A 20,432-nucleotide genomic window follows, 5' to 3' on the forward strand; every position below is an offset into this window, starting at 1 on the left:
AAGTTTGTCCCTATTTAGACAGTAGGTCACCATCCCATTTTTCTGACCAAAATGTATGAGCTCACACTTATCCATGTCAAACTCCATTTTGGCCCACTCTCCTAACCTATCCTTATACATTTCTAAGGTTCTTATTTCCTTATTGCAGTTTACTGTCCTACCTATTTTTGTGTCGTCTGCAAATTCGGCCGTAGAGCCTTCTGTCCCTGTATGGAAGTTGTTAATGTAGATTGTAAATAGCTGGGGCGCAAGGCAAACCTTGTGGAACCCCACTTGTTACTTCTTGCCTTCCAGAAAAAAGCCGACTCCCTGTCCTCTATCCATCACTTCCAGTGGGGGGTGATAATTCAGGCACAGGATTGAGTTTTGACTCGGATGCTAATACGCGTTAGAGAAGGAAATCTCCTGGATGTGAGTTTGCTCACGGAGCTGGAAGGTTAGTTTTCAGACGTTTTGTCACCATTCTAGCCTCCGATGAAGCGCTGGTGTTATGCCCCGCTTTCTATTTATCTGTTTAGGGTTCCTTGGGTTGGTGATGTCATTTCCTGTTCTTTTTCTCAGAGGATGGCAGATTGGCTCCAAATCAGTGTGTTTGTTGATGGAGTTCCGGTTGGAATGCCATGTTTCTAGGAATTCTCGTGCGTGTCTCTGTTTGGCTTGTCCTAGGATGGATGTGTTGTCCCAATCTCCTGTCCTTATGTGGCCAGGTCTCCGTATGACTCCATAACCATATTGCTGAGCCTTAAACACCTCCTGAAGTAGCCTAGTCCTCAAGGGCAATGACCGGCACCCAATGCTGGCCATTCAGCAATGCCCGCATCCCATATAAGAATTTAAAAAATAAAGGGTTGTATATTACGCTTCTAAGTCAAATTATACTTGCAACTTTCAGACCAGTCTTACTGCTGCCTTTTGAATGTACTTTGATTACCAGTGTGCTCCAAGGTCAGGTTATTAATTGAACTCAAGCAAGGTAAATACTTAATAGCAAACATTCCTTCTGTAGTCTACTTTGCAAACCCATTTGGTTTCGCCTCCTTTCTTACCTTCACCCACAACATTTTGATACCAGAACTGAGTGAGTTGTCTGTGGAGACTTGGGTGAAGCTGATGCCATTGAAACAGTGAAGTAAAAGAACCAGAAACCTGCATTTATAAGTTGCCTTTTATGCCTCACGACAATCTGAAATATTGAAAGTACACTTGATTGACAGTGACTGAGTAGATACTTTTATGTAGGAAATGGAACAGCAGTCAGTTTGAATAGTATAAGGTCCCAGAAACTGCAGTATGATGGCGAGAGTGTACATGTTGATTGGGACAAATTCTCTGCTAGCCTTCAAATCACGACATCTGATTTTTTTTTCCTCGGGGGACCACCCAAAAGAAAACAAAATTCACTCATGGGATAACAAAGCGTGGAGCTGGATGGACACAGCAGGCCGAGCAGCATCTTTGCTGCTCGGCCTGCTGTGCTCATCCAGCTCCACATTTTGTTATCTCGGATTCTCCAGCATCTGCAGTTCCCATTATCTCTCCCCTTCACTCATGGGACCCTGCTGGTGAGGTCAGCATTTATTATCTGTCCTTCATCACCTTGAAACAACTTGGTTTCTTGGTCATTTCAGAGATGCTTTAGCAACAACCACATTGCTGTAGATCTGGAGCCACATGTAGGCTAGACCAAGTAAAGATATCGATAACACAGTGTGGAGCTGGATGAACACAGCAGGTCAGGCAGCGTCAGAGGAGCAGGAAGGTTGATGTTTTGGATCGGGACCCTTCTTCGGAAATGTCAGCTTCCCTGCTCTGATGCTGCCTGGCCTGCTGTGTTCCTCCACCTCCACGCTGTGTTATCTCTGACTCCAGCAACCGCAGTTCTTCCTATCTCTAAATAAACATATAAACTAACTGAAGGGCATTAGTGAACCAGATGAGTTTTTGAGACAATTGTGCTCATTGTTAGGTGAGTTTAATCTTAATTGAATTCAGATTTTACAATCTGTTATGCTGGGATTTGAACCCATGTACCCTGAACATTAGCCAGGGGCTCTGAAATACCAGTTTGGTGACATCTTCACTCTGCCGGTCCTCATCTGAGGAGCTGCCTTTTCTTTTTAATTCACCATGAGAGTCAGCCTAGAGAGTGTGCTGGAGTTCCTGGAGAGGGAGAAATAAACCTGGTGAGAGATGACCTGAAATGTTGACTTTAATTTCTCTCCACAGATGCTGGCAGACCCACTGAACTTTTCCAGCAATTTCTGTTTTTATTTCTGATTTACAGCAGCCGCAGTTCTTTTGGTTTATATTAAGTCATAGCTGACACCAGGCAAGATCAAGTAGGCGAGGAGTAAGTGCCACTGTGTGCCACACCTGCCTGCCTACTATTACCGTTATTCCTGTTTGCCCTGAACATTTAGATAACAAGGCGTGGAGCTGGGTGAGCACCTGCGATAGGGTTAGGGACAGGTTAACCCTATCACAGGCCAGGCAGCATTAGAGGAGCAGGAAGGCTGACATTTCAGGCCTATACCCTTGTTCAGAAATGGGGGAGGGGAAGGGGGTTCTGAAATAAATAGGGAGAGAGGTGGAAGTGGATCAAAGATGGACAGAGGAGAAGATAGGTGGAGAGGAGACAGAGAGTTGCAGTGGAGAGATCCCCTTGAGGTTTGTCTGGAGGGTAACTTCTTCAAGGTAGGCATCCTTAGAAGAGGCTTTGCAGTGGGGTTAAAATTGTTTCAGGAACTGCAGATGCTGGAGAATCTGAGATAACAGGGTGTAGAGCTGGATGAACACAGCAGGCCAAGCAGCATCAGAGGAGCAGGAAGGCTGACGTTTCAGGCCTAGACCCTTCTTCATGCCCTGAACATTGCCTCATTTTCTTCCTGCTCAGGTGGTACAAGTTGACTTCAAAGCCTGGGCAGAAGGAGAAGGAGCGAGGAGAGGTTCAAGTGATCATACAGTTTGTGCGCAACAACATGACAGCCAGCATGTTTGACCTGTCCTCCAAGGAAAAGCCCCGCTCGGCTCTGGGGAAACTGAAGGACAGGGTGAAAGGCAAGAAGAAGCACAATAGCCCTCTGCTGGCCGAGTCTGTGTCAGCCATTGTGCCGAGCAGTGTGGGGCAGGTCATCAGCGATGAGGAGCTCAATGAGAAGGAAACGCCGCAGAAAAGACCCAAGAAAGGTTTCTTCTCAAAGCCCAAGCTGCATAGATCATCGCTGACCAAGTCCAACAGCTCGCTCTGCTCCCAGCAAAGTGTGAAGTCCCTGGAAAGTGTCAGCAGCAGCAGTGGGGCTGTTACAGTAACAACCCCTCAACCCACCGAAGCTCCGCCTGGGTTCCATCCTCTGCATAATGAAACAAGTAAGGAACCTCTCTTCCACTCAGCTTTTCTCTCGATCACAGTGAGGCTTTTTCAGAACTGGCATACCAATCTCTTTCCAATAGATGTAGTGGTGTCAGTGAATAACACGTCCCCAGGAGGTACAGTATGGGGTTCAATACAGAGTAAAGCATCCTCTACTCTCTCAAACAGAAAGTAAAACTACCTCAACACATCCCCACCAAACACTCCCAGGACAGGAACAGCATGAGGCCAGATCTTGTGAAGTTGCGTCTATTCTTTAAACTGAAAGTCAAGCTAACTCGACACTTACCTGATCAAACCCTTCCAGTCCAGCTACACCCTGGGATTAGATACAGAGTGAAGCTTCCACAACACTGTTCCCCACAACACTCTTGCAGCACAGAGAGTGCATGGAGTTAGATACAGAGTTAGATACTGTTTTAATGAAAAGTAAATGTCCCCCTTTGAAACTGAAATTAAAGTTCTGTTGACACTGTCTGCATCAAACAACCTGAGAATGGGTCCAGCATGGAGTTAGATGCAGAGTAAATCTCCCTACGCACTGTCCCCTCTCCTAGGACAGGGACAGCACGGGGTTAGATAGAGAAAATCTCCGTTCAAGCTTCCTGTCCAACTAATTATCCTACCCCCTAATGATAGACTTCTATTCCTTGTCCATCTGGATTCAGCTCAACTCTTGCCTGAACTGCTACTCTGCGTCTCCCCCATCAACTCTTTCACTGCCCCCTATCGTGTCACCACCCCCTCTTGTCGGGTGCGAAGACATTGGAGCGGAAAGAGGCTGTTGAGCTCATCAAGTCTTCTCCATATGATGGGTCTGATGATCCTTTGCTCCACTGTCCTGTATTTCCCTGTAATCCTTGATTTCCCCTGATTTATTAAAGATCTGCGTCTTTCAGTCATGAATATACTGAATGACCCATCCTCAATCGCCCTGTGTGGTAAAGAATTCCACAGATTGACTCCCCTCAAAGAGAAGAAATTCCTTCTGATCTCTGACTTAATATGACCCCCTTGTTCTGAGATGATCCCCTCTAGTCCTAAACTCGCCCACAAAGGGGAACAACCTTTCCATGTCTACATTGTGAAGCCCCCTAAGAATCGCTTATGTTTCAGTCGTCACATTTCCCCCTCCTATATTGCAGTGAGTACAGTCCTACCTACTCAACCCCTCATCATAGATAGTTCCTCCATTCCTGCTTCCAGCCTAGTGCTTCCAATGCCAGTATACCTTTCCTGAGATAAGCGGCCTATAACTGTACACAGTGTACTAGCTGGGGTCTGACAACTGTCTTGTGTTGGTTTATGAGAAGCATGGCACACCAGACCTCTTGCTGCCAAGCAACACCTGCCAGAAAGTTCATGGGATTAGCATCAAGCTTCATTTGGAGAATAGTAGAAGCACATTCAATAAGACAGTTGGATGAATACTGCATGTGAAAAATAATTGCAGCCCCACGGTGTGGGAAGAAAAGCAGCAAGTTGAAGAGCTGAGGAATTATGCCTAGTATCCTGACAAGTAGATGATTTAATCACTTATTGTGTGGGATCTTGCTGTGCACAGTTAACTGCTTTGTTTCTTACATTACAACAGTGACTACACTTCAAAAGTCCTTAATTTGCTGTAAAGCACTTTGGAACAGTCTGAGGTTGTGAAAGGTGCTACAGTGATATAAGCTCTTCCCACTCTCCACAGTAGTTCCTGGAATGGAGAATGGAAAGTGGTTAGGTTCAAAGTGATAGGTGCTTGGAAACGCTGCTCCAATTCACTGCTCCAGCCTGAGCCATAGAGTCAGAGAGACCTACAGCTTGTATCTGGGCCCTTCAGCCCAACTTATCCATGCTGCCTCGCTTTCACAATTAAACTAGCCCTATTTGCCTGCATTTGGTCCCTATCCCTCCATACCCATCACATCCATGTACCTGTCCAAATGTTTCTTAAATAGCAAAATCATACTCACTTCTGGCAGCCTGTTCCAGACACTCACCATCCTCTGTATGAAAAAATTGTCCCTCTGGACCCTTTAGTATCTCTCCCCTCTCATCTTGAACATGTGTCCTCCAGTTATAGACTCCCCGATCGTGGGGAAATGCTGTTGGCTATCTGCTTTATCTATGCTGCTCATGATTTTATAGTACTCTAGAAGGTAACAAACCAACCCCCCACGCCCCGACCCTCCCGGTCTCATACGCTCCAAGGGAAAAATGTCCCAGCCTATCCAGTCTCTCCTTATAACTCAAACTTTTCAGTTCAGTTGCATTCTAGCTTTTGCTATCATTCCTTATTTGTGCACTCTGTGCTTTGCTGACATAACAACAAGACTGAGGCATGGTGAGCTCAGATTAGACCCCCACCAGTCATCTGCCTCTGTGTCTCATGAGTGGGCAGCGCTTTGCTCTGGTAAAATTGTGGTAATGTTACCTTTCGTCCTGACATCGACTGCACTGAGGGGTAGTGAATTCCAAAGATTTAACACAACCTTTGAGAGAAGTAGTTCCTCATAATTCTTGTTTCAAATCCGCCCTACCCCTTAGGCTAAAACTCTGACTTCTTGTCCTAGATGGCCCTGAAGAGAAAACGTCCTCTCTGAGCCTACTTTGTCAGTCCCCTTTTGCATCTTGTATATCTCAGTTAGACCTCCCCTCGTTCTCACGTCAGCCAAAATCTTGGAAAAAAAGCCAGAGCTCTTGCTGCCAGGACAGTTTATTAGGTCAGTGCCTTTGGGTGAAGGAGTGGAGAGAGTTCAATAGTTGAGGGCAGTGTAGTGTTGGGGGGTCTGTGGTGAGATTCGGTGTGTTTTGCCTGCCTGAAATAAAACGTGAGCTCGCGGATTACTTTCTGAACACAAACTGAGTTGTTGCATTTCTGTTCCTCTTTCTCGGTCAGTAGACGACAGTCTGTCCTTACCTAAGAAAATGATGCACAAGCGGGCACTTAGTGACGAGGTTGGCCAGGTCACCGCACCCCACATCAAAGGCCTGGCACCAAAGACAAGCCCATTGTCCAGGTCATCGCTCTGCATCAACGGGAGCCACGTCTACAATGAGGAGCCTACCTCCAAATCACCCTTTGGTTTATCCCCAGAATTGACGTCCCTCTCCTGTTCCTCCCAGGACATTGAAAACAAGAGAGAGCCATCTCCTTGGCCGACTTCCCTGAATGAGCCTGAGGGCACGTCCAGCAGCCCAGCAAAGCTGATCCCTCCAGTCATCAGAGTGGCTGATGAGGAGGGTGACCCAGTCCTAGCTGGAGATGCTCAGAAGAACATGGAAGTCAGGAGCGCACGCAGTCCCAAGCCCATGCATGCTGCTGCTCCCATTATCTCCACAGTTGAGCCCGCAAGGAACATCACAGATGAGACTAAGAAGGCCAGTATTTTCCCCTTCGGGAATGAGAGCAAACATTCCGAAGGCAAAAGATCCCGGACTCCGTCGCCAGTGAGGAAATGTAGCTCTTTGGCTGAAAAGAGTAAAAGCAGTGGCTGGTTCGTGAAGGATGCGAGTCACAAACCAAGGTCAGTGAGTTTATTAAAATTCTGGATAAATGGGCAGGGTTAGAGGTACTTTAGCTCATAAATGGCTATCCAGTTGTGGGGCTGATCTTCACTCTATTCAGACTGAGAAAGCCATCTGTATCATGGGACTTTGAATCAATTTCCAATATTCATCAGCCTTCTATAATTAAAATTGCCCTTAGGACTTATCTGCACCTTCTGCGCAGTGTCATCTCTTTCATTCCAGCCTACACTTTTGTGATCCTTTCCTTAAAAAAATGCAACAAAGGCTAATGCTTGCGCAGTTTTGGTCTCCTCGTCAGGGGGGATACGCTGCATTGGAAGCAGTTCAGAGAAGGTTCACTCAGCTGATTCTGGGGATGAAGGTGTTTCCCTATGGTGAAATCTTGAGCAGCTTGAGGCTAGAGTTGGCTATAAGGATGAGGAGTGATCTTCATAAACGCACAAGAATCTGAGGGGGCTCAACAGGGCTGAGGATGCCTCACCTTGTGAGAAAACCTAGGACTAGGGGGTCACGGTTTCAAAATAAATTGTCATCCATTTAACACCAAGATGAGGAAGAATATGTTTTCTGAGTGTTTGGGATTCTCTTTACCAGAGAGCAGTAGAGGCTGAATATACTTGAGGCTGTATTTAAAAGGTCAACAATGAGTTAAGGATTATGGAGGTCAGGCAGGAAATTGAGGGCCAAGGCCACCATCCAATCACCATCTTATTGATTGGTGGTGTAGACCTGATGCACCAAATTGCTTTCTCCTAGTTTTTGTCTTTTAACAGGAACTGGTGAAGAACATATCTCGGTAACAATAGTTCTGACAAAGTGTTACATGCAGATTTGAGCCAGTTAATTCCAGTGTGCTCGTTGTCATTGATTAGTCTTGAGCAGATACTTCATCTCAACGAAATATTTAGCTCTGAAACCTATTTCTATTTCTGAGTGGCTCAGTGGGGAGGTCTCTTGCACCTGAGTCAGAATTTTGTGGCTTTGAGTCCCACTCTATATGCTTGAGCACTAAATCATGGCTACCACTCCAGTACAGTGCTGAGAAAGTGCTGGAGAAACATCAGATCTGTCAGAGTCTGTGGAGGAACAGACTTAAATATTTTCACTCCCTTCAGACGCTGCCACAACTGCTGAGTTTCTCCAGCACTTTGTTCTCATTGCAGATATCCAGCATCCATGGTGTTTGGCTTTTTGTTTTTGAGAAAACTTTGCTTTTTTAAAAACATCTTACCAAGAATTCTCAACGTGGAAGTCAGATTGGGTGCCTGGAAATTTCAGTTCACTCCTTACTCTAAAGGGCTTCCATGTTGGACACTGGACAGCAACGTCTCAGGGCACATTCCATGGACAGTGGCCACACAGGGACAGAATGGGAGGGTGGATGTATGGCCACTGTCCCCACATCTATGGACTTCAGTACCTGATATGCCAGTCTGGTGGCACATCTCTGATCCACTTTGAGTATGTTCCTGAGCTTCAATGATATATTGAAAATATATATAAAGAAGATGTGGACAATGTATGCTGATACAGAGAAATGACCTGAAAACCAAATAAGTAGTTGCTTGGTAATACAGGCATTAAATATTAGTAAAGAAGACAAGGTATTAAAGCTTTTCATATTGCACTCACAGAATCACTGAATCCTCTCAGTTCAGTTAAAGACCATTCGGCCCATCAAGTCCACACCGACCCTCTGGAAAACATCCCATCCACACCCACCCTCCTATTCTGTCCCTAAAGCCCTGTGTCTCCTATGGCCAACCCACCTAACCTGCACATCTTTGGACTGTGGGAGGAAACCGGAGCACCTGAAGAAGCCTATGAAATTTAGTATGTGTAATTTTGCAAACATTAGACATGGGTCAGTTTCAATGATTGCAGGTCTAAATTGACTTGAGTTGAGGAATTGCGGGGGAAGATGTTACATTACTGGGAGTTGTTACTGAGTCCCCAGAAGTGAGATAGATATGAGCACAATTTGTTGGTCCACTTCAAAGATCACTAATGAAACTAGATCAGTAACATTAGGACGTTAAATGTCTTTAAAACAGAGATTGATAACTTCTTGATTTTGCAAGGAATTAGGGCTACAGGGAGAGTGCGGGCAAGTGGAGTTGAAATGCCCATCAGCCATGGTTAAATGGCGGAGTGGACTCAATGGGCCAAACGGCCTTACTTCTACTCCTATGTCTTATGGTCTTATTAGGGGGCTTTAATTACTCTTTGGACTGAGAAAGTACAGTGCTGAGGTAGAAAAGGAGAAGAATTGGGCTTTTTACACTCATTCATGGGATGTGGGTGTCATTGGCGAGACCAGCATTTATTGACAATCCCTAATTTCTGGGAGGTGGTTGCTGAAGGTCAGGAGGTACATGTCGACCTGACAAGGGGACAGCCCGCCCTTCCTGAGAGAAAAATCGAAAGAGCTGCAGATTCTGTCTATCAGGAACAAAAACAGAAGTTGCTGGAAGACTCAGCAATATCTGTGAAGAAAAATCAGATAACGTTTCAGGTCCGGTGACCCTCCCTTACCTTCTTGACCCGCTGCAGTCTATCTGCTGTTGGTTGACCCACCATGTCATTATGGAAGGAGTTTCAGGACTTCAACCCAGAAGGAACGGCAATACATTTCCAAATCGGGACAGTGAGTGGCTCGGAGGGGAACTTGCAGGGGGTGGTGTTCCCATGTATCTGCTGCCCTTGTCCTTCTAGATGGAAGTGATCATGGGTTTGGAAGGTGCTGTCTGAGAATCTTTGGTGAATATCTGCAGTGCATCTTGTAGATAGTACACACTGCTGCTACTGAGTGTCGGTGGTGGAGGGAGTGGATGCTTGTGGATGTGGTGCCAATCAAGCGGCTGCTTTGTCCTGGATGGTGTTGAGCTGCTTGAGTGTTGTTGGGGCTGTCCCCATCCAGGCAAGTGGGGAGTATCCCATCACACTCCTGACTTGTGCCTTGTAGATGGTGGACAGGCTTTGGGGAGCCAGGAGGTGAGTTACACACCGCAGTATTCCTTGTCTCTGACCTGCCCTTGCAGCCACTGTGTTTATGTGGTGAGTCTTATGAGTTTCTGGTCAACGTTAACTTGTTGAATCTTGATAGTGGCGGTGGCGGGGATGTGTCAGTGATGCTAACACCGTTGAATACCAAGTGGCAGTGGTTAGATTGTCTGTCTCTTATTGAAGGTCTGCATTGCCTGGTGTTTGTGTGGTGTGAATGTTATTTGCCACTTGTCAGCTCAATCCTGGATATTATTCAAGTCTTGCTGCATTTGGATACCAGCTGCTTCAGTGTCTGAGGAGTTGCGAACGGTTCTTGACATTACACAATCATCAGCAAACATCTGACCTCAGACCTTAGAATGGAGTGAAGGTCATTGATAAAGCAGCTGAAGGTGGTTAGGCCTAGGACACTAGCCTGAGGAACCCTTGCTGTCACATCCTCAAACTGAGATGACTGACCTCCAATAACCACAGCCAGCTTCCTATTTGTGGAATCATAGAATCCCTACAGTATGGAAACAAACCATTCAGCTCAACAAGTCAACAACACCCCTCTGAAGAGCATCCCACCCAGACCTATTCCCCTACCCCTGTATTTCAGATGTCTAACCCATCTAACCTACTCATCTCTGGGCACTGTGGGTAATTTAGCATGGCCGATCCACCTAGCCTGCACACTTTGGACTGTGGGAGGAAACTGGAGCACCTGGAGGAAACCCACGCAGACACGGGAAGAATGTGCAACTTCACACAGACAGTCGCCCGAGGTTGGAATCGAACCTGGGTCCCTGGCACTGTGAAGCAGCAGTGCTAACCACTGATCATTGTTCACTACACTCTGCATGAACATATTCCTCCTCCTCTCTGTCCTAAATGGCTTGAGCAGTTTCCTTAAGACTGTGTTCGCTAATTCTGCACTCACCAGTCATTGAGAACACCGTCCCTGTGTTTGCCATGTCTGTTTTTTAGCATTTTATAGGTTTCTGTGAAATCCTGCAATATGTAGTTCTAAACAATCTAGTCTCTCTTCATATGTCAGTACTGCCATCCCAGGATTCAGTCTGGTAAACCTCCTTTGCACTTCCTCCAGCTGTCCCTCAAATCCCTGAAACACCAAGAATGTAACTATCGTGCTGCAAGTATATTTAGTGATGAATATCTACAGTCCTCTAAGGTGAGAAATTCCACTGACATTCAACCTTGTAAGTAAAGAAATATTGCCTCACCTCGGTAATTAATGATCAGTCCCCTGTCCTGCGTCTGTGTCCCTGTGTTTTAGATTCCTGACCAGTAGACATGATCTCTCCACATCTACCCTTCAAACTCCTCAGTCAACTATGTTTCAATGAGATCATTTTGACTGGCTTTTTGTTGTTTCTTAATTCATTTGTGGGATGAGGGCATTGCTGACTGGACTAGCATTTATTGCCCATCTCTAATTACCCAGAGGGGCAGCTAACAGGCAACCCCATTGCTGTGGGTCTGGAATCACGTAGTCCGGATGAGGTAAGGATGGCAGTTTCCTTCCTTAAAGGATATTAGTGGACCAGATGAGATTTTCTTGACAATCAGTGATGGCTTCGTCGTCATCATCATTAGACTCTTCATTCCAGATATTTTATTGAATTTAAATTACACCATCTTTCATGGCAGGATTCAAACCTGGGCCCCCAGAACACTGCCTGGGTCTCTGGATTAACAGTCTGGCAACAATACCACTAGGCCATTGCCTCCCTGATGTGAAAGGTGTGTTGTGTGCTGTACAAGCAGTTTGTTCTATACAAGGTGCATCAGAGTGCAGAATACAGCATTCTATCCACAGAGAAGGTGCGGAGAGAGACCAACATTGACATTTGAGAGGTCCTTTCAAAAATCTGATAGGAGCAGGGAAGAAGCTGTTCTTGAATCTATAAGACCATAAGACATAGGAGTGGAAGTAAGGCCAATCGGCCCATCGAGCCCACTGTGCCATTTAAACCATGGCTGATGGGGATTTCAACTCCACTTCCCTGCACTCTCCCCATAGCCCTTGATTCCTTGTGAGATCAAGAATTTATCAATCTCTGCCTTGAAGGCATTTAATGTCCTGGCCTCCGCTGCATTCTGTGGCAATGAATTCCACAGGCTCGCCACTCTCTGGCAGAAGAAATGTCTCCTCATTTCAGTTTTAAATTTACCCCCTCTAATTCTAAGGCTGTGCCCATGGGTCCTAGTCTCCCCGCCTAATAGAAACAACTTCCCAGCGTCCACCCCTTCTAAGCCATACATTATCTTGTAAGTTTCTATTAGATCTCCCCTCAACCTTCTAAACTCTAATGGATACAATCCCAGGATCCTTCGCCCTTCATCGTACGTTAAACCTACCATTCCAGGGATCATCCATGTGAATCTCCGCTGGACACACTCCAGGGCCAGTATGTCCTTCCTGAGGTGTGGGGCCCAAAATTGGACACGGTATTGTAAATGGGGCCTAACTAGAGCTTTATAAAGTCTCAATCTGTCCATACATGTACTCAGACTTTCATATCTTCTGCTCAGTGAAAAAAGGTGGAAGAGTGTAACCAGGGTGAGAGGGGTCTTTGATTATGTTGGTTGCAGATAGTATAGATGGAATCACTGGAAGGAAGGCTGGTTTGCATGATGAACGAGCATCTTGCATTCTTCTAAACTCCTGAGAATACGACCCAGTTTATTCAACCACTCATCATAGGACAAAGCCCAACCCAATGATCAAACGAGTGACCCTTTGCTGTGGCGCATCTAATGCAAGCATGTCTTTCCATAAACGTTCCAGGATTTTGACCCAGTAACAATGTAGTGGTGTTCCCGTGTATGTGCTGTCACTCGTAGGGTGTAGGTGTTGCTGGCTGGCCAGCATTTATTGCCCATCTCTTTTATCCTCGAAGGTAGTGGTAACCTCCTTGAACTGCTACACACCATGTGCCGTCAGTTTTCTCTCAATGCTATTATGGAGAGAATTCGAGCATTTTGACCCTTGGAGCAGCGATACGTTTCCAAGCCAGGATGATGTGTGTCTTGGAGTGGGACTAGCAGACAGTGATGTTCCCATTTATCGGTTCCCTTGTTCTTCTCCATGGAAGTGGTTTTGAGGAGGCAACGGCCTAGTGATAATAATGCCGGACGATTAACCCAGAAACTCAGCTAATGTTCTGGGAACCCAGGCTCAAATCACACCATGGCAGATGGTGGAATTTGGATTCCATTAAAAATCAGGAATTAAGAATCTAATGACGACCATGAAACTGGTGTGAATTGTTGGAAAGAAACCGTTTGTTTCACTCATGTCCTTGAGAGAAGGAAACTGCCATCCTTACCTGGTCTGCTCGACACATAAATTGATTCTTAACTGCCTTCCGGGCAATTAGGGATAAGCAATAAATTGTGCCGAGCCAGCGATGCCTGCATCCCACCAATGTAGTCAAGAAAGGTGTCAGCACACAGTCCTTCTAGCGCGTTAATCAGCAGCAGCGTTGTACACCAGCACAACCTGTAACCTCATGGCTCGATGGATCATCAACTCAACCAGTACCATCAGACCCAGGGGATCAACGCTGTTTCAAAGGAAAGTGCAGGAGGGCATGCCAGGAGCAGCTTCGTGCAGGCTTTCTTCAAAAAAAAAATGAGGTGGCAACCTGGTAAAACTATAACACAGGCCCAACAGCAAAAGCAGCAAGTGATAGATGGACCTAAATGATCCCGCAGCCAACAGATCAGCTCTAAGCTCTGCAGACCTGCCACACCCAGTCTTAAATGGCGGTGAACAATTAAACAACTCACTAGAGGAATAGGGTCCACAAATATCCCCATACCTGGCACATCTAAAGAGTTTTAAGAATGTGGAACTCACAAACACAGGGAGTAGTTGAGGTGAACAGTATAGATACGTTTGAGGGAAAGATTGATGACAGGCAGCTGGGGGAGTAAGGAACATTAGGTTTAAGACAAAAAAGGATGACAAACTCCATGAGTTGGTTAGGTCCACTGGCCTTCAGTCCCATATCTGTGCAGTATGTCCTATGAAATCTTCAAACATTCCAAGAGAATGAATGAATCCACTTTATTGTCACACATACAGTGAAAAGTTGACAGTCACCACATTACAGTGCTATCTTAGGTGCATGGGTGCCTGGTACAGATACTAAAATTCTTAGGAAGCAGAAAGAAAAATTAGAAAAGTAAAGAAAGGAACAACTCAGCATTATAGGTCGTAGGAATAAATTAACAAAACAAAGAAACAAAAAGTTCGGATTATCAGTCTCTCTGTTCAAGTCCATGCCAGCTCCTCACCTCAAGGGAGAACCCCCCTGCCACTGCCTTGCTCCTATCTGCCTGGACCCACCAACCTAGGGCTTGGCCCACTTCAGGTGCCATCTCTTGGTCATTGGGCCCACATTGCCAACACCTGCTGAACCCACACTCCCCCAGTAACCAAGAGCCTGCGGCTCCACCTGCCAACCAGGCCGCTGCTGGGCCACAAGTCCTCATTTCAGCTGCTGACGTCACCTTGCCAGCGCTGCCATCTCGAAGAGTTTGCTGCAGCTGGTGGCACTGACCCTGAGGGCTGGAGGAGTGTCACTGCCGCAGGCCCCGGACACCGGGGAAACGTCCTCACTGCCACTGCTACAGGACCTGGACACGGGGAGAACATCCTCACTGTCATTGCTGCAGGCCCCGGACATGGGGAGAACGTCCTCACTGTCACTGCCACGGGCCCGGGACACCGGGAGAACATCCTCACTGTCATTGCTGCAGGCCCTGGACATGGGGAGAACGGTCTCACTGTCACTGCCGCAGGCCCTGGACACCAGGAGAACGGCCTCACTGTCACTGCTGCAGGCCCCAGACACCAGGAGAACGTTCTCACTGTCACTGCTGCAGGCCCCGGACACCGGGGGAATGGCCTCACTGTCACTGCTACGGGCCCCGGACACCAGGACAACGACCTCACTGTCACTGCTGTGGGCCCCGGACACCGGGGGAATGGCCTCACTGTCGCTGCTGCGGGCCCCGGACACCAGGAGAACGGCCTCACTGTCGCTGCTGCAGGCCCCGGACACCAGGAGAACGGCCTCACTGTCGCTGCTGCAGGCCCCGGACACCGGGAGAACGACCTCACTGTCACTGCTGCGGGCCCCGGACACCGGGAGAACGACCTCACTGTCACTGCTGCGGGCCCCGGACACTGGGGGAACAGCCTCACTGTCACTGCCGCACCTGGCCCACAAAAGAAGACGAGGGAAAAAAAGACCAAAATGAAAAGAAAGTGAAAGAAGAGAGCAGAAGCAAAAATAAAACAAGGAAAGCAGGTGGGAATGGATGAACCCCAGGTTACAGCCTACACGCACCCCATTCCTCTGTCACCAACCTTCCAATTCCTGTTGTTTTAGTTTTCCACCTTGGCTCCACGATAGGTGCGAATTTGTTGGGCCGAAGGGCCTGTTTCCTCACTAGGGATTCTATGAATTATCAACCTTTCTCCTCTTCGCCTCCTGTCCGGGTTCCTACGAAACTCACCACAAGCTTCAAGGCACTGTTTTAACTTCTTTCGGGTGCTTGTTAAGGCGAACGTTCATTCAGTAACTTTAAACCATAAGGTCATCAGGTCAGCCATATTTGGAATACTGTGTTCTATTCTGCGCACCTTATTTCAGGAAAAGTGTTAAAGCTCTGAAGAAAATTCAAAGGAGAGTTACTAGAATGATGCCGAGAATGAGGGATTTTAGATAAAGGTAAAATGAGAGAGATTGGGCTTATTCTCCTTGGAGCAGAGATAATTAAGAGGTGACCTAAATGAGGTGTTCAAAATTATGAACAATTTTTACAATGTAAGAAAAGATATTATGTTACAACTAGTTGATGTGTCAGTAATTAGGGGTCATAATTTCAAGATTGTCAGCAAGTGAGCTGGGATTGATTTGAGGAGAAGCTGCGTTGTTACGATTTGGATTGTGTTGCTAGGGAGAGGGCTGGAGGTGAATTCCGTAGGAGGCTTCAAAAGAAAGCTGGATATATATCTTTGGAAGTGATGGAGTTAGAGACCTGTTGAGATAGTAGGACCAGCTGTGTCATTCTTTTGGGAGCTGGTACAGACACAGTGGGTTGAATGGCCACCTTCTGTACTGTAAAATTCTATGACTGAATACACTCTGGCTCTGTTCTGCTTTTTCTTTTTACAAAACCAGCTTGTATGTTTCTTTTGCTTCTATTATAATTATTTTATATTTGGATGACAGCTATCCCATTTAGCCCTCCCTTGACAAATCTTTTGTTGCTTTATTTATCTTGTTATGAATTCTATTGGCTTTAAACCATGAAATATTTAGCTATTTAATCTGTACTGCCCTCCAAGTTATTGCAGACCCTCCCTTATTTTCCTGTCCACACCCCCTTCCATCACCTTAAAACCGTTTTTAAATTTCCTCAGTTTTGCTGAAAGGCCACAGATTTGGATTTTTTCTTTGCCCCACCAGCTGCCAAACTTGTTGAGAATTTTATTTCAGATTTCACAAAGCCCCAGTATTAGCCTTTCAAGCAGGAGTCTAGAAACCCACATCTCGGCAACTTATGATGCAAGGGAATAAGAACATTAAAAACCCAACAAAGGACTGGGATTCATTTCTCATGGATAGAACTGAAAAAGCAGAGAAATGATATGTTTGTATTGAACCTCGGTTAAACTGCACTTAGCTGCAAACAATTCTGATTTATCTACAGTAGGGAATAGTGAAGTTGCAAAAAATAGTTTCACCTGTCATGGAAGATTGAATGAGGAAAATACAAAAGAAAAGGCAGAAGAAAAGAGAATCCAGTAGAGGAATTTGAGATTAATAAATAGATTGCAACAATTCAAGCAGCATCTTTTTAAGGGCATTTAGGAATCGGTAATAAATGCTGTCCTAGCCAGTGACACCCAGATCCCACAAATGTTTTGGTGCACAGCCTCCTTTGACCCTCCTATGATGGAGTAATGAAAGGAGGGGGAGTGGGAGAAGGTCAGTTTGGAACGTAAATGCTTGAAAAGAGAGGGTGGCCTAAGGAGCCTGTTCCTGCACTGCATGTCCAGGGTAAGAAACTACCTGTTTCCACGCTGCCCAAACCAACAACAATGGTCACTGGTGCCAACTGCTTTGGACAGCAAATAAACGTCATAAAGGTGGAGAGGTTTAAAAAGGGAGCCTGAGAGAATTTGGAGCCTTAACTGCCAATGTTGACATCAAAGGGGTACAAATGGCCTTATGAAGCATTGCCAGGTTTGTGGGGACTGTTGGGAATGGGGCTGACTACAGAGATGGGATTGAGGCCGTGCACATCAATAGACTGCCTCTTGGTGTACAGATGTAGAATGTGTTTATTTATCACAGGAGGCACCTCATAGCCCCTGTCGTTGCTCGTTTTTCAGCTATGGTTGTTGGGTTTGAGCAAAGATGTGACATAAAGAAGTAACAGTTGGATGCATTCTAACCTCCCAGTCATGATGTTCTTGGGCCATTTTTTGCAGTAAGTCTCTGTCAAGAAGAACAAAGGTTAACTGTTGTCCATGTGGAATTGGGCTGTGTATCTGCTTGTGGTTGACTAGGCCTCAAGAAGCTAATATTCCATTGATACTTCAGATTTCACTTTCACTTTTTTCCATGACTCTTCTTAAAAAAACAAAAAAATGCTGTGGCTCAGAAATGAGAACTGTCTCCCTCCGGACCAAACTCATTGACTGTTTGGTTCCAGGCTGTGGTAAGTCGGTGTCCCTTGTTTCTACTTTGTTGGACTCTGGACAGTTTGGTAGCAAGTAGAAAGGGACAGGACTGTAATTAGAGTATAGTGGGTTGTGAATTATCCATTCTGTGACCACTTAGCAGTGGTGAAACAGCCTTGTAGTAGTGTGCCCCTTCTCTGAGCCAGAAGCTCTGCATTTGATTCCTGTTTCAAGGAAAGTGTGTTCATGAAATAGCTAAACAGAGAGTATGAAACCGTAAAATTGCCAAAGTGCACCAATGGAAGGCAGTAAGAACGGGAGAGATTCCTGTTCATGTACTGGAAAGAAAAGTGAGCCCTCTACCATCACTACCTGCAAGTAACAATCCCCATGTGAAAATGTTCGTTGTTACAGCAGCCTGTGTGGACTGGAACATGTCACCAACATTATCTATTGTGGCGTAGCTCTGGAATGTAGCACTGGTGGGTATCTATATATCATTTATATAACTATGATGTATCGTACAGGTGGGTTCAGGTTTGTTCCTTTTATTATCCTAGGATACTAATCTATTGTTTTACTACACTTTGGTAAACACACATCCTCATGAAACATTGCAGTACTGCATAGTCCCTTTCTGTTACAGTGTTACACAGGGGTACATTTCTGTCACTGCTCAGCACTGGAGTACAGTACTCGGGGGGAGCGGGTAAATCGCTAGAACCCAGGTACAGTACTAGCAGGTACAGATCTGTCACTGTATGAGATGAATACAGATCTTCATTGTATAACACCAGGGCACACTGCTGGTGGATCTAGCTCAGTTACTGTATAACTCAACACAGTACTGTTGGTGACAGGGCTGTCTGTTTGACATGGTACTGTATAGTTGGGTATAGGTCCATGAATGTATAACCCTTGGATAGAGTACTGGTATGTAAAAGTCTTTTACTGTGTAACACTAGGGCTGTAGATTCATTCATTGCATGACAGTGACATATAGAACTGGTGGATACAGATGTGTTGCTGTGTATCACTGGGATAGAGTACTGGTGAGGGCAGGTATGTCACTGTATAACAAGATACAGTATTAATCAGGAACAGGTCTGTCACTGTATGACACTGAGACACAGTACTGGTGAAACTCCCACTCCTTAGACGACGTGTCCACCCGGGGACGCCTCCAGTGTCACAACGATGCCACCTGAAAACTGGAGGAACAGCATCTCATATTCTGTCTTGGAGCCCCACAATCCAATGGTCTCAGTGTGGACTTCGCAAGCTTCAAAATCTCCCCATCCTTGACGTCATCCCAAAACCAGTGCCCCCTCTCGTCCCCACCTCCTTGACCTGTCCGCTCCTCCCTCCCACCCATCCGCTTCTCCCTCCTCACTGACCAACCCCCATCCCAACTTACCTTTACTAGCTTCATCCCCGCTTCCTTGACCTGCCTGTCTTCTCTCCACCTATCTGCTTCACTATTCACCTTCTATCACCACCTCCCCCCTCCTCTTTATTTCAGAGCCCCCTTCCCCTCTCCCATTTCTGAAGAAGAGTCCAGACCTGAAACATCAGCTTTCCTGCTCCTCTGATGCTGCCTGGCCTGCTGTGTTCATCCAGCTCCACACTTTGTTATCTGTTGCTGTATAACATGAGTACAGTACTGTTGGGAACAGTTGCTGCAGTAAGACATTAGGATAGAGTACTGGTGAGACAGCTGTTATGGTAAGAGTCTGGAGTCCACTACAGATAGAGATAGCTGATACAGTAGTGTGGATAGCTATTACTCTGAAGCATAGGTACAGATTGACAAGTCGCCAGGCCCGGATCAGATTTGTCCTCGGCTGCTTTGGGAAGCGAGAAATGCAATTGCTTCGCCACTTGCGAAGATCTTTGCATCCTCGCTCTCCACTGGAGTCGTACCTGAGGACTGGAGAGAGGCAAATGTAATTCCTCTCTTCAAGAAAGGAAATAGGGAAATCCCCGGCAATTATAGACCGGTAAGTCTCACGTCTGTCGTCTGCAAGGTGTTAGAAAGGATTCTGAGGGATAAGATTTATGACCATCTGGAAGAGCATGGCTTGATCAAATACAGTCAACACGGCTTTGTGAGGGGTAGGTCATGCCTTACAAACCTTATCGAGTTTTTTGAGGATGTGACTAGTAAGGTTGATGAGGGTCAAGCTGTGGATGTGGTGTATATGGACTTCAGTAAGGCATTTGATAAGGTTCCCCATGGAAGGCTCATTCAGAAGGTCAGGAGGAATGGGATACAGGGGAACTTAGCTGCTTGGATACAGAATTGGCTGGCCAACAGAAGACAGCGAGTGGTAGTAGAAGGAAAATATTCTGCCTGGAAGTCAGTGGTGAGTGGGGTTCCACAGGGCTCTGTCCTTGGGCCTCTACTGTTTGTAATTTTTATTAATGACTTGGACGAGGGAATTGAAGGATGGGTCAGCAAGTTTGCAGACGACACAAAGGTCGGAGGTGTCGTTGACAGTGTAGAGGGCTGTTGTAGGCTGCAGCGGGACATTGACAGGATGCAGAGATGGGCTGAGAGGTGGCAGATGGAGTTCAACCTGGATAAATGCGAGGTGATGCATTTTGGAAGGTCGAATTTGAAAACTGAGTACAGGATTAAGGATAGGATTCTTGGCAGCGTGGAGGAACAGAGGGATCTTGGTGTGCAGATACATAGATCCCTTAAAATGGCCACCCAAGTGGACAGGGTTGTTAAGAAAGCATATGGTGTTTTGGCTTTCATTAACAGGGGGATTGAGTTTAAGAGTCGTGAGATCTTGTTGCAGCTCTATAAAACTTTGGTTA

At 46.1% G+C, this 20,432-nt stretch overlaps 1 protein-coding gene across 2 annotated transcripts in view; it reads left to right on the top strand.

Moving 5' to 3' along the window:
* The window catches only part of LOC125457548 (rab11 family-interacting protein 1-like), a 104,626-nt gene that overhangs the window by 49,641 nt on the left and 34,553 nt on the right, over positions 1 to 20,432 (top strand). Inside the window, exons 2-3 of one of the 2 annotated variants that reach the window (XM_048541918.2) lie at positions 2,894 to 3,366; positions 6,258 to 6,885. In XM_048541918.2, the coding sequence (XP_048397875.2) occupies positions 2,894 to 3,366; positions 6,258 to 6,885 (1,101 nt within the window). The remainder of the gene's footprint in view (positions 1 to 2,893; positions 3,367 to 6,257; positions 6,886 to 20,432) is intronic. The other variant, XM_059650620.1, reaches the window with a different exon arrangement.

This window comes from Stegostoma tigrinum, chromosome 1, assembly GCF_030684315.1.
Source record: "Stegostoma tigrinum isolate sSteTig4 chromosome 1, sSteTig4.hap1, whole genome shotgun sequence".
Taxonomy (NCBI): domain Eukaryota; kingdom Metazoa; phylum Chordata; class Chondrichthyes; order Orectolobiformes; family Stegostomatidae; genus Stegostoma; species Stegostoma tigrinum.